Below are 15,010 nucleotides of genomic sequence, written 5' to 3' on the forward strand. Positions count from 1 at the left end.
TCTTTTTGAAAGGGTCTGACGAGTCTATTGGGGCATCATTGATCCATTTGTACGCTAAAGAGGTTACTTTCCTCATAGGGGTGCGGCGCGAACAGCAATTTTCAAATTCTGTCGGTGCTCTAAGAAACATTTTTTTAAGCTTATTATTTTGTAAGAAACCATGTATCTGAACGTAGTTCCAGAACGATAGGCGATGTTCCGGAGAGCATATTGTTTGCAAATTTTGAAAATCAAGGATTTTGCCTTTCGAAAAGCAGTGAGCTGCAGTCAAGGGTACCATTTTGTTTCCCTGTTTAATTAGCAAGGATTTGTTCTGAATACCTGGTGGAAAGTCAGGATTATTGTATAAGGGAACAATTGGGCTCGGAGAGGAAGAGAGTCTACATTTGGTCATTGATTTTTGGAAAATATGAAGTGTAGTGTGTATAAGGGGATGTTGCTTGATCTCATACGGAAGAGTACGAGTGTCCGACCATAGTAAGTGCTCTGTGTCACACAGGGACCAATGTTTCTCAATGTTGACCCATTCTTTGGAGTCCGCATGGCAAAACCAGTCCACGATTCTCGTCAAGTGTGTCGCCACGTAATAGTTATAAAAGTTTGGGATCCCCATTCCTCCACTTTCCCTGTTTCTTTGAAGATATGAGAATTTTATCCTTGGGTGTTTCCCAGCCCAAATGAAGTCCCTCATTTTGATCTGATCTATATAGTTGTATGTAAAATGCCTTTTTTTATATCTTTCAAAAAGTGTTTTCCAGTGGTAAACCCTTTCTAAATTGTTGCATTTGTAAATTAAAAAAGACAGTATAAAGGAATAGTAGTGGTAAAAAAGCATGTGTAGGTTTAACCAATCATTTTTATTTGTCAAAATTCTCCTTTAAGGGGGGCTTGGCAGGGTGTGTGTCCTATCCCTACATACTTCTGCTCATAGGTGTCCCTCGTTCCCATCTCAAAAAGTTGGGAGGTATGATATAGTAATCATACAGGAAACATGCCCATTTGCCATGTAGTTTCTTTAACACAACTACACATTGTTGAGGTGAAAACATGTTGGGTTAAGGGATTTTTTTGCTTTTTAACTTTTTATTAGATTTTTTACATTATTGAGCACATTTTCTACTGGGTCAATGTGGACTATGGGCCAAGAGGATTAAGGGAGATTTTTATGTACTTGATGTTACTAAATTAGCATCAGCGGGGAAGAAAGTAATTCATTAGGAGAGTAATTTATCTAGGCTGGAACAGGCACTCTGGCGTGTTTGGCTTTGGGAAGGCAGTCAAGCTTCTCTGTAGCCATTATGACCCTTAGCAGTAGTCCATGCCTCCATCCAGATAGTAAGAATTCTAAACAATGGCAAAAAACATGTCTGCTGTTTGTTATGTTTTATTTAGCTCCCTTAAGCCCTGGTTCACACCAGTGGGGCTTTGAAATCACATTACTTCAGTGCAATTTCAAAGCCACAGATCAGTGCAATTTGGACCTTAAAATTCACTGCGGCTTGCAACTTAAACAGAAGTCAATGCAAGTTGCAATGAAATTGCAAAAAAGTAGTGCAGGAACCTTTTGCAAAGTCGTGGCCACTTGAGTCGCAACGATTCGAACAGATCAATTGTCGGCAATGGGGTGCGACATGTCATGTAATTTTGAACTGTCTAATCACATGACAAATTGCACTGATGTGAACCAGGGATAATTCCCTATCTCTTTACCTATGTGTGTAATTGTACATAACCTCTATGATTACCATATCACACCTCTATACTTGTCCTACATTGCCATATACGTAGGTCACACACCTAGCAGTGACTTCCTTATACCCTCCATATTATTTGTTTTACATACTTGTCTAATAAAAGCCATGTTTTAGGCCATGGCGGGTTTGGTGTTTATTTATGAGTGTTTTCCACGTAAGGCCAATGATATGGTATAAGTATACATCAAGCTACCTTCCATTTGTTAATGTTGCTAAAGAAAAATTCCAGGTATGGAAGCTGAAATTCACTGTAGTAGACACCACTACCACAGTGATCTCCATTCGTTATTGGATCCCGTGTCCAGTGGCTGCCCTGCTGTATTGTAAACACAGGAGGTTGGCCTCTGGGCACAGACGCCATTCATAAAATGCTTTGTATTTATTCTCTGATTGGACAAGGTGGAGAACATGACATCACTGCCCTGCCTCTTTCACCTTGTCCAATCAGAGAACACTTTGCATTAATTGAGAAAATGCTAAGCAATCTGGCACCTGGGCCAATCGGCTGACCTCCTGTGTTCAGAATGCAGCAGGGCAGTTGCTCAGCACAGGACCCGGAAGCTAGTGGTGATCACTGTTGTAGTGGTACCTATTACAGTAATTTCCAGCTTCTAGAATGTTCCCATGGGTATGGTGTACAGCAGTGATCCCCAACCCCCGGGCCGCGGACCGGTACCGGTCCGTGGATCAAATGGTACCGGTCCGCCCAAAGAACATTACATTATTTCCATTTTAGAAAAAAAAAATTTTCAGAAAAGGGTGGACCCGGGGCGCAGAGCAGTGCGCCCTGATCCCACCCATTTGTGTGACAATAGCGAATGAATATTCGCTATTGTCACACGGATCCTCCTCCTGGCCAATCAGGAAGCGGGTCCGAGACCCGTTTCCTGATTGGCCGAAAGGCGAACCCATGCCATTGGCCGAGGAGGAGGAGGAGGGAGGAGGAGGGGAGACGCGAGGGAGACTGAGGAGAAGCCGCTGCTGCAAATCAGGTAAGTGCACTGGTCACTGTGCATTGATTGGGGGCACACTGGTCACTGTGCATTGATTGGGGGCACGCTGGTCACTGTGCATTGATTGGGGGCACTCTGTGGCACTCTACATTGATTGGGGGCACTCTGTGGCACTCTGCATTGACGCCCCCCTCAGCGGGCCACGAAAAAATTATCAAACGTTGACCGGTCCACGGCGAAGAAAAGGTTGGGGAGCACTGGTGTACAGTATGCATTGTTACATTGGTCCAAGCTGGATTAGCAGCAGCATTTTCAGCTCATCTAAGCCTGCCCTGTGCACTTTTTCATTTGGCCATTAGGCTACCTATCAAGTCTATCAAATAGACAGCACTACACCCACAGAAGAAGTGCGCAAGGCAGGCTGCAACCCTGCTGCTAATTGTAAGGCAGCAGGTTAGCTTTGTTGACCTGAAACAGGAAATGCTGTTACTAGTAGGATCTTCAGGTAGAAAATTGAGACAGGTTCACAAAAAACTGTACACAGTGATGCAAGATGCCAGACATATCACGATAGATTTAGGGTTTACATGCACATTAATCAAAAGTGGTGTCCAGAGCCAGACTGGAAAAAAGCATCAGAAGCAGCACCACACTGGGAGTTGCAGCATGTAATGAAATACTCCAGTATGCTAGCTTTTTATGGTATTGCTAAGGCTCTTTGGGCACCAGAGGCTGGGTTGGGCATAGTGCACTCACAAAACTCTGATGTCAGGGGAAACTGATATGCCAAGAATTATCAATTAGATTCTGCTGCAGTTTTCTGTATCTTGAGTTCATAAAAAAACGCCAATATTTTAGACCACAATATATATTTTTACATATGGCATCTACTATTGCATGCTTTATTTTCCAGTTCAGTAACATGTCTGTCCACCACTTGATATAGACACCAGGATCACCTCCAAGAACTTGGAATACCATAGTCAAGATTATTTCAGGGGCTCTCTCTATTTTCACTGTATTCACAATTCATTCACTCCTGAGTATTTGTATTTTAATCAATTCAGCACATGACTATGGATTGTTTCTTTCCATCCTCCTCTGTTCAATCTATTCACAAGTTTCCATTCCTTAACTTCTCCTGGTCACATTGGGGAATGGTGCTTTTTCCACAATTATACTCTGGAGTCTTTCCTTGTGGATTTACTAGACACACTACTTTAACACTATTATTATTTACATTGAATAAACGCCATACTCTGATATACACTATATATCATTTATTTTAGATCAGCGTGGTCTATTGTGTCTTTATCACCCCATACACTCCATGGAATTGCAGCTTGATGTCCTGGTCTACCCCTTGGCTGCTCCCCTTGGCCTGGGTGGCTCTTCCTGCCACAGCCCCAGGATAGACGCTTGGCCTGGCACCCTATTCCCCTCCCAGATACTGGGTCACTCCTTTTGAGCTGCTATTTAAGTAATTAGGGCATTTGAATTACTTAATCCCCTTCTTGCTGTGGGGAGTAATATAACATACCCCCTTACATATGGGATTGTCTTTTTCTAACACATACCTACATTTATAAATATCCTTCTGCATCAAACTTCTGATGAGTGGACATATTTGGATCCACAAAACACGTAGATTCCCAAACATGCATATATTTTTTATTTGATATATTATAGGTCAATCGTATACATTTATATGCCTTAATATCATTATAATATGAATTTGGTTTTATACCTATTGAATTTTTTCATATGTCAGCTCTTTTTTAACATATGTCTATATTATATTTGGAAATTGATTGAATATACCCATCTAAATCATGGAATGTGTATTTATTACTACTTTTAATAAATGTTTGCTTTATTACATGACCTGCCTCATTTAAAGTCCCATTAGACCCATAGTTGTAATGTGTTCGCAGTTCAGTAACATGGTTTTCTGTAAAGTATAGCATATTTAAAATAGTGCAGTCATAAAAAAATAAGAAAAAAAGAAAAAAGAAAAAATAAGAATACCTTGAGAAAAAAAATATACTGTATATATTATAAATGTTTAAAAATCAAGTCCATGATATAAGTCAGGGGTCTCCAAACTTTCTAAACAAAGGACCAGTTTACTGTCCTTCAGATTGTAAGGGACTGGACTGTGGCCAATGTGAGTACAAAAAGCCCCAGGGCCAGTGGAAGTAAACAATGTTCCAGGCTTGATTATCAGTGGGAGTAGAAAATTACACAGCACCTCTGTGGTCAGGAGGAGGAGAAATAGTGCCACATCATTGGTGTCAATAATAGTAACAGTACCCCATCCTGGGGTACAGTTGTCCACAGGGGATGGCTGGGATGTCTCACTGGAACATAGTCAATCAGACGTGCAGATGGGTCACTTCAGGCAGTAGTCAGAAATATGGTCAGCAAACAAGCAAAGGACTGGTACAGGCAGCAGGCAGAAATAGGTTTAATAAATAGGCCAGGGTTAGTACAGGCAACAGACAGGGCAAAACTGCACCGCGTGGCAGCGATGATGAATACAGTTGCTGGCTGCACTTGTCTGGTGATAGTGGGACTTGTTTAGCAGGGATCAGGAACAATGATGCTGGCTTACACTGGTCTTTGACACAGGGGACTAGTGTGGAAGCAGTGAGGAACACTGCTGCTGACTTACATTGGTCTGGTGACACTAGAACTGGTGTGACCCAAATTGGGGATGCCGTTGCTGGCCTACACTGGTGTGGAGACAATGAAGAACACTGTTGCTTGCAGACAGACTGTTCTGGTGACATTGGGTCTGGTGTGGCGATTATCAGGAAAACCATTGCTTGTTGCACTGGTCTGGTGCGGTGGCAATCAGAAACACTTATTCTAGCTACACTGGTCTAAGGACACTAATGCTAGTGAGAAGACAATTGCTGATTGTCATGCAAACCCAAGGTTGCAGGAAAGAAATTTACACCATATATGGCCGGCTTTAGCTAACAAATCTTTCAGGAAAAGACTGATAAGACAGATGAGAAACCCCTATCTAATCACAATGTCTGTCTCAAGGTAAGATGATGCCTGTGTCTGGCACAAACATGTATATATGACATCAGAATTAAAAAAACAATGTTTAGGGCCCTAAGATCCTCTACGAAAACATTCAAACACACATAAACCTATGACTAGCTGAATTAAGTTAGTAAAGATATAACATAAGAAAACCTAAAACTGTAACAATACAATTACCACAACAGATTGCTGAAAAGATAACTTGCAGTTGCTGTGATCCCTGAAATGACCCTGAACAAATTGACTTCTTCCTTATAACTAAAGTCAATCACAAAATTCTAAAAGCATGTGCTGGCAGGAGAGTCAGTACAATATATTAGAAACCCCTACTTCCTGCTATGCGTATATACCTCCCTCTGTCAGCTGCGTGGAAAATACAGCATGAACATTTCTTATTTATATATTTGATTATCCGAAAACGAGGGCTACTGTTATTTTCGAAGACTAGAGCTGCTGTTTGAATATATTTAGTTCACATTAAAGAAGGCTGGAATTGAAATGCAACTGAAATGGCTCTTTTAATTTCCTCAGCATGTATTTCACATATTTCAACTACATTCAAAGTTAATTGAAGTTGTATATTAATACATTTTCAATAGCGGTTCTCAGCACGTCCAAGATGGTGACAAATTTAGCAGTGGGAGATCACTGCTGAAAATGCCAGCTACCTACACAAGTGTATTTACTTACAAAAGAAATCAGAAAAAGGTCTAGATTAATCCAGGTTTTGTGAAGATTAGGAAAATATTAGTTAGGAATTGTACAGCCTCATACTGGTAGCATGACAAAGTCTGTTCTGAGTATTTTATTCTCTGGAGATTGCTAGAAACAAAAGGAATGGTGGGAACCAGTTTAATTATTTCTCCATTGTCAATAATTTTATTTTTGGCTGTTTTGCTTATTTTTTGTTGTTTCTGAAGTGCCATGATCCCTACATACTGTATTTAGATTTTTATATTTTCACTGAGAAGGAAACAGTAATTTTTTTGCACAAAGCAGCCTAGCGATAATTAATAATGTGTATTTGAGCTTGTCCTACAAAGGGAGAACCCCATTAATTCATTTAGACAGCAGGTATCCAAAAACACATTGGCACCTAGCGTACCTGTATATGGTGAGTAAGCTATCTTTGTACTACTACAATAATTTGTGCACCATTTACATAAAGAATATTTTAAAAAGCAGCAATTGCAGCCCAAATAATTGCACTGTGACATGTTTTATTTAAACTGGAACTTTAGTTAGAAAATGAAGTCCTGCTAGGTCACTTCAGGTTGGTCCCTTTTTTAGGTATAGCTATGTAAAACATTAAAAATAAGTCCCCAATACAGTCTAAAATCCAATAATACACTGTCTCACCCTGCTCTCCATAGGCTCAGTTGGTCTCCATTTTTAGGCACTGCTGAATTTTAAGAGGCTGATCTGCTGACAGATATGAGGGGGATACTGCGCTTCAAGGGTGTTTCTTACAATTCTATATACAGTAAACCCCCCTCCATTGCGGGGGTTACGTTCCGGACCCAGCCGCGAAAAGTGAAATTCCGCGAAATAAAAAAACCCTATTAAAATGCATTGTAGGCATGTTTATTTTACTGTCACTGTACGTGTAGAAGCATTTTAAGGTCTTTAAACACACTTTTAAAACAATAGAAACTCATTTAAACACATAAAAGATACTGAGAGACATAGCAAGAGCTATGGAAAACACAAAAATATTTCATTTTAATGATTTATATAGTAAAATAACATTACAAAAAAAAACGCGAATTACCGGGACCGCAAAAACTGAACCGCGATGGAGCGGGGGATTACTGAAGTTAGTTCATATATCTATTCTTATATATATTTCAATCACCTTTTATCAATTACAGAATTTGTGTTAATTATAAGTTTAGGATAACTCTTGTGCAAATAAATATCTCTATGTCAAATTTTCTTAATAAATAAATAAAGTGCTTATGTGTGTATAATGTGACTTATTTCTTCATGTGATAGATTTCCATCAATCTTCCAATAAATAAAGATATCAAATAAATATTACAAAACTATACAAAATTAATGTAAACTGTAAAGTGCTTAAATATCAAATAAATATTGCAGGGTTAGTAGATATAAACCATAAAAAGCTTGAATAGTCTATTAAAAGTGAATACGTGCACAACTTATCATTTAAAGTGCCAGTGCCTATATCCTGAAAAAATCTATAAACACATGTGTTCCAGTGCTGTTATTTAAACTTGATTGTGAAAATAGAAAAAAAAAAAAAACAATGAAAAATTATGTTGAAGTGTCCAATTTGGTAAATAATAAATCCCAGTGTCATATATATTCGTAATCTTCCTCCACCTTTGGTTTCCGTGACTAGGAGGTTTTCCAGTGATATCACATCTAGGTGTACTAAATGCTCACCTCTATGAGGTCAATAACACGCCTGTATTATTAGACCCGCAATCGATGTGGTTCCTTTTGTTTCTCTGCCAACGCAGTCCAACTCTCTCTGGGGGGGTCTACGTCTGTCTTAGCATGGGGAGCTTCTTTAGAGGGGCTGTGGGTCCTTCTGGGGTTATTCTGATATTTTATAGCTCATCAAAACAATGGGGCCATCATGGTGTAGTACGTTAAAAATATTTATTTGCAACAAATATAGCAGACTTACATTTAAAATGGTTTCAAACTGTATGCAGTAAAGCGCTGTGGGACCTTTGTCACGTCCGTCCCGTCACTTTCGGGTTTCCTACGCGTTGTATCACCATACCACGTGTCTTCCTCAGGGAATACCCAATAGAGGAGGTGACGTGCTATATATGCTAATGGAGCTGGAAATGCTTTAGACACCATCTTGAAAGTTCCTATTGGAAGTTCCTAATGGATGTATGCCAGCGGAAGTAATCTTATCACCATTTTGGAAAATATGTCTATTGCCTGTTTATTTCCAAATCTTATTACTTGTGCAAGTGAGAGGTTCAGGATCTGTAGGAGGAGTTCTGTCCTCCTCTCTGCTGTTGACTGCTGAGGTGGAGGGGGTTAAGAGATGAGCCTCTCCACAGCTGCACAGAGAAGCGCAGGATCTGGTTGGAGGAGTTGTGTCATCCTCTCTGCTGCTGCACCAGTAGAAAAGGTGCAAGGGCCACATGAAATGGACTGGCGGGCCAGATTCAGCGCATAGGCCTTGTGTTTCACACATATGATATAGATGGACAGTGTTAAAATAAAAGCCGAACTCCAGTTACATCAATTCCTAAATTGTTAGACTATCTTCTTTACTACTGATAGAACAGTCAGCCTTTTTTACCTACAATAATGGTATTCTAATAGCTCAAATGAGCGCTACCAAAATGTACAACAGGAGCAACACTTTTGACTCTCAACCACATAAGAACTGGATCTATTTCCAACCAACACCAATTTCAGAGTTATGTCTCTATCCCCTCGCTCTGCTTAGCTATTCAAAAAGAACAACCACAGTGTCATGAATGATAGTACTGTGTTTTAACCACTTGCCGACCGCGCTATAGCCGAAGACGGCTACAGCACGGCAGGCTAGTTCTGAGAGGCTGTTATGCAACGGCCTCCCATGCTCGCGCTTCTCGTGGGGGATCCAGCGCATCACTGATTGGGGTAAAGGGCCAATCACAGCAGCCCTTTACCACGTGAATGCTCCCTCCAATGATGAAGCGATCACTTTGTCAACAAACCGGGATCATGCCCAGTTCAACTCACGCTGCTGCGGCGTTTCTCTCTCCTGTCCTCTAATGCTGTATCGGTGTAAGGCGAGGAGAGAAAAACACAGTAGCAGCGTGAGTTGGCTTGATCCTGTGTGCCCTACAGTGCCGCTACAGTTTTTATCAGTACCACTACAGTGCCCATCAGTGTCCCTACAGAGCCCATCAGTGCCACTATTGTGCTCATTAGTGTTCTATAGTGCCACTACAGTGCTCACCTGTGCCACTACAGTGCCCATCAGTGCCCTATGGTGTCACTACAATGCTCATCAGTGCCCTACAGGGCCACTGCAGTGTTCATTAGTGCAACTACACTGCTTATCAGTGCCACTACACTGCTCATTAGTGCCACTACACTGCTCACTACAGTGCTCAACAGTGCCCTACGGTGCCACTACAGTGCACATCAGTGAGTGCATATCAGTGTTCATCAGTGACCTACAGTGCCATCAGTGCCCTACAAAACTATCAGTGAGTGCTCATCAGTGCCACTACAGTGCTCATCAGTGTCACTACAGTGGCCCTATTAGTGCCATCAGTGCCGTTAAAGTGTCCATCAGTGCCACTAAAGTGTCCATCAGTACCATGACAGTGCCACTAAAGTGCCCATCAGTGTCACTATAGTGCCATATGTGTCACTACAGTGATCATCAGTGCCACTATAAAAAAAAGTCTGAGGTAGTGCTACCTTTAGGGTCCAAGGGCCCTAGCTACTTACTCACCACTGATGTACTCAGTCACCAATTGAATACGATAAAAGTCAGTGTACAACATGTGTAACAGCTAGAAATTTAACAGCTTTCAATATCTGATTACTTTGAGGTGATTTAAAAGTGAAAAGAACAACATCTGACACAATGCTAAATTACAAAACTTTGCTCTTTATACAATGTTCATGCATGAGCCATTTTTTTTTTTTAACTAGGAAAGAGACATTACATTGTCCCACATGTCATGCGTTCATAAATATTCCCCCCCCCCCCACACACACACACACGCACTCTCTCCAAGTTCTTCCTCAGCTTGTGTCCCTAGTATATCCTTCTCAAGATTAAACCCAATTATATTCATATTTCCCCCACAACTGTATTTATAGCCCATATGATTGTATTCACCATCCTTGCAAATTACCAGTATCTTGCACTTATTCTTAAAACTAGACTTCAGGCAAATGACTAAATACACAGGAAAATATTTTTAGCCACCAAAGGATTTTAATCTCTTTTTATCCAATACTGAGATTTACACAGCACAGCTCTGTGTGGCAGGCCAAGAGCCCTGATTTTTCTCTGCTGTATTTTAAGTACAGGTCTTCTTCCTTCCCTACATTGAAAAGAAAGTGAGAGAAAGGCATCAAAATGATGAGCTCATTTCTCAGTCAATCTGCTCTCTCCTCCTATCAGCATGTTCCCTAATTGCTCATGAGCACTGAAGCCATAACTGATTGGTTCCTTGTGCTGCTTCTCCCTGTCCCATCCTGAGCTATACATGAAGCTTTGCCAGGTCAAAATAGGATACTTACACTAATTACATAGAATAAAGATACTATTACTGACTAAAGAGCTGCATTTATTTGTGTCTTTTATATCTGCCTGACATTCAACTTTATACGTACTTCTGCAGCATAATGTGGATAAATGAAAATAATCCAATGCACTAAGCAGCTTTGGAATGTCCTTGTCACTTTTCTGTATCTTTTTATTAAACAGGTTACAAATATATAAAAAGTGTGTTTAGTATTACATACTGGCACATTTTAAACTGTCTGTATTAAAGCAATAAACTTTACTGATCACTGTCTCTCTCCAAGGACATTATCATGCTATGGATATTCAACAATGCAAATAAGAATTGTACTGTGGAATACTAATTGAAATCATTACGGAGTGTATCACTGGTTTTAAGAGGGGAGAAATAGTGAGATACTTTTAATTAATATGTATGCAGTCAAAAGTCAGAAAGTAATTATTCAGAGCAATGACTTTAGCATTTTTGGATATTACTTAATGTAGTATCATCCAAATACTGTGCCAGTAGTTTTGTATTCACTGGCAGCCCTAATCAAGGCATTACAAGCCATGTTTAACACAATACAATAATAATCAGAAAGAAGTTGAACATGTTTAATATTACCTGGGAGGGAGTAAAACCAGACATGCGGAACGCTGAAAAGACAAGTGGCATTTCTGCCTTCATCAACATCTCAATGTAATAAGCAGTGCAAAAATATATCGGATGGATTCCAGCTTGCGCTATTTCAGCTGGCAGGTGTTTCTGAAACAAATACATGGATACATGATTAGAATGCTTGATTAAAAGTGAGACGTGTAGAATCAATATTTGCCTTAGTTAGAATTTTTTTTCTGAATGTGTTTGCATTTGTATGATTCGTTTAAAGTGAACCTGTCACTTTGCCCATGCAGAGTAAACTAAGAGGTTCTCTTTGTAGGCCACCTTCTCTGCCACTAACACATTTCCGGCACTTCTGCCACTCCATTTGCCTGCTGCAGACTTAATGAGAAAGTCCTTTGTGATGGTTGTGCCAGAGCTTGCACAAGGCTAAATACCTTCCATCTGCCCCAGAAGGCAGTTCTCTGGTCTGTTGAGGAGAGCTTGGAACTCCCTTCCACATTTAGTAGTATCAGTAAAGAATGTAGATAACTTAAAAAAACCTGCTAGATGTGCTTTTCTATGAATGCATTACATAAGGATATAAGGATTCGGAGGACATGCTCATAGGTTGAACTGGATGTATTTCTGGTCTGTTGAGAGCTTGGAAAATCCTTACACAGTTAGTAGTATCAGTAAAGAGTGTAGATCAGGGGTCTTCAAACTATGGCCCTCGAGTTGTTCAGGGACTACAATTTCCATCATGCCTAGTCTTGTCTGTGAATGTCAGAGTTTTCCAATGCCTCATGGGATATGTAGTTCAGCAACAGCTGGAGGGATGTCGTTTGAGGATCCCTGGTGTAGATAACTTAAAAAAAAAAAAAACTGCTAGATGTGCTTTTCTATGAATGCATTACACAAGGATATAGGGATTCGTAGGACATGCTCATAGGTTGAACTGGATGTACTTCTGGTCTGTTGAGAGCTTGGAAAATCCGTACACAGTTAGTAGTATAAGTAAAGAGTGTAGATAACTTAAAAAACCTGCTAGATGTGTTTTTCTATGAATGCATTACACAAGGATATAGGGATTTGTAGGACATGCTCATAGGTTGAACCGGATGTACTTCTGGTCTGATGAGAGCTTGGAACTCCCTTAGTTATGCCTCGTACACACAATCAAATAATCGGACAACTTAATATTCGCATTTTGTTGCATGATACTAATACCGAATTCAACAAAGCGTACCAAAAGGTATGATTTTTTTTGTATGATTCTTGAAAAGCTTCCTGGTTGTGTAGCTACATATTGGATGGTGAAAAACAAAAACAATGGCAGCCAGACTTTTTCTGGGGTTTTTTTGTGTTTCTGATTATGCGTTGCCTTTGTCTATCGCTTTTTAGCAGACGCATACTGTAATGATTAAACGATTGCCGCTCGCTAGGCTATCGTATGACACAAGTTTTCATGTTTGTCCCTTCGGATTTTGTTGGACGAAATGTTGTGATCAGCTTTTCGAAAGCTGTGTACTAACGATCAGATTATCGTGCGATCAATTCAAAAGCGTTTTTTTTTCCGTACGATTATCTGATCGCGTGTACAAGGCATTGGTAGTATCAGTAAAGAGTGTAGATAATTTAAAAAAACTTCTAGATGAGCTTTTCTATGAATGCAATACACACGGATATAGGAATTCATAGAACATGCGCAAAGCAATGCTCATACAGTAGGTTGAACTGGATGTACCTGTGCAGCCTAACTATTTAAATGTATGTGACTATATATATGTATAGACTCATTCTGGACCTTTTTTTGAATTTTTGAAAGAATAAGAGAAGATTATAACTCCTGTAATTTTTTCCCATTTTTTTCCCATCCGTGTTCCATTGGGGAGATTTCCCTGATTTTCTTTCACTTTCACTCTTGGGGATACTCTCGGTGATAATAGTAAACAGGAAAAATAGAGAGGGTGAATCTGCCTAATGGTGACAAAGACAGAAATAAAAATCTAAAAGATGTTATACCCTCTCCTCACTCTAACCTAAAACATTGCCTTTAGTTATACTTTAAGTGAAACAAGCTAAGTTCTCTTTGCCCACCCCTTTTGTCTTACTTTTCCTCCCCTTCCCCCTTCCAATTCTTCTCTCTCTCCCTCCCTCCCTCTTTAATTTCTCCCTATACACCCCCTCTCCATTGTTTCCTCCCTCCCCTTTTTTATTCACTGCTCCTTCTCCCCTTTCCTCTTTTCCCTTTTTATCCCTGAGCGGAAGTTCTCCTCCCCCCCTCCCTCCTTGCAATCTTCTGGGACATGTCAGAGGTCCCAGAAGATTGCCAGCCAATCAAGACGCGCAGCGCAACTCGCGCATGCGCAGTGCATACCTGGCTGTGAAGCCCCAAACTGTCACAGCCGGGTGTCCACACCAGTGATGCTAGCGCCGCAGAGACCAGAGGGAGAGGATCGAGGCTTCGGGCGGCCGCATCGCTGGACCGTGGGATAGGCGAGTGTGTGTTTATTAAAACTTTTTGTAGCTGCTGACTTTTAATAAACACAGAAAAGGCTGGAACTTCGCTTTAATGGTTTGACAGTTTGGTTGAGAGCACAAACACGTGACAGCTTGCATTGTCGCCATGTTGGGGATGTAACTGTTTTTTGCAACTGTTAAATCAATGGGTTTAGCTTCATTTTAAATAAGAATTATATACAAGTAGTGAAAAACATACAAAAAATATTTTTATATAAACATACAAAAATATATTTATAAACTTGTATACATTCAAAATACATTGCACGTTAATTAAAAAAAAAAAAAAGAAACTGTTTCCCTTTAAAGTTCTGACGCAGAGAGATTATTTCGAAATCACCCACAGCACACCTTTTTTTCACTTTTAGTTTTTTTCTCCTTTGCATATATAAATACAATAGCTATCACAATAAATATAGTCAAAGCAGTCAAGCAGAAGTGCTTTTATAAAACTGTATTTTCCTATAGAACGAGCACAATGAATTTTAGATTTTTCTTGCTAGTGTTTACAAGATTACTTACAGAAATGTGAAGCCGTGGCAGCCAGAGATATGCTGAGACTAGGAGACTGGAAAATTTCTGCAGAAATGTTAATGTTTTTTCACCGTCTCCTGACATTATCAGAAACATAGAAGATGCAAACCAGTCATGACCAGAATAGCCTCCTTGCAAACACCCTGGGCACAAGAGCAGTCAAGGAAGTTTTAAACAGAATTTGGACTTTAGCTCATAGCAAATATTTAGCATTTGTGTTTTTACAAACTGAGGCCACAGTAGGCTTGTTGAATTTGAAAGTGAAAATACTGCTATAAAAATATCAAAGTTTGCTATAAATTTTAAATTGATTGCATTACTTTTTATTTGTCTTACTTTTCCACATCGAGTATACTCT

General features: G+C 39.9%; 1 protein-coding gene across 2 annotated transcripts in view; it reads right to left on the reverse strand.

Annotated features, from left to right (window-relative positions):
• TBC1D32 (TBC1 domain family member 32) overlaps positions 1-15,010 on the reverse strand; it is a 532,407-nt gene that overhangs the window by 62,850 nt on the left and 454,547 nt on the right. For both annotated transcript variants that reach the window (XM_082249090.1, XM_082249089.1), the window contains exons 31-32: positions 14,641-14,795; positions 11,620-11,760 (exon numbers count right to left, since the gene is read on the reverse strand). In XM_082249090.1, coding sequence (XP_082105216.1) covers positions 11,620-11,760; positions 14,641-14,795 — 296 coding nt within the window. The remainder of the gene's footprint in view (positions 1-11,619; positions 11,761-14,640; positions 14,796-15,010) is intronic.

Source organism: Pelophylax lessonae (assembly GCF_965119305.1).
Source record: "Pelophylax lessonae genome assembly, chromosome: 3".
Classification (NCBI taxonomy): domain Eukaryota; kingdom Metazoa; phylum Chordata; class Amphibia; order Anura; family Ranidae; genus Pelophylax; species Pelophylax lessonae.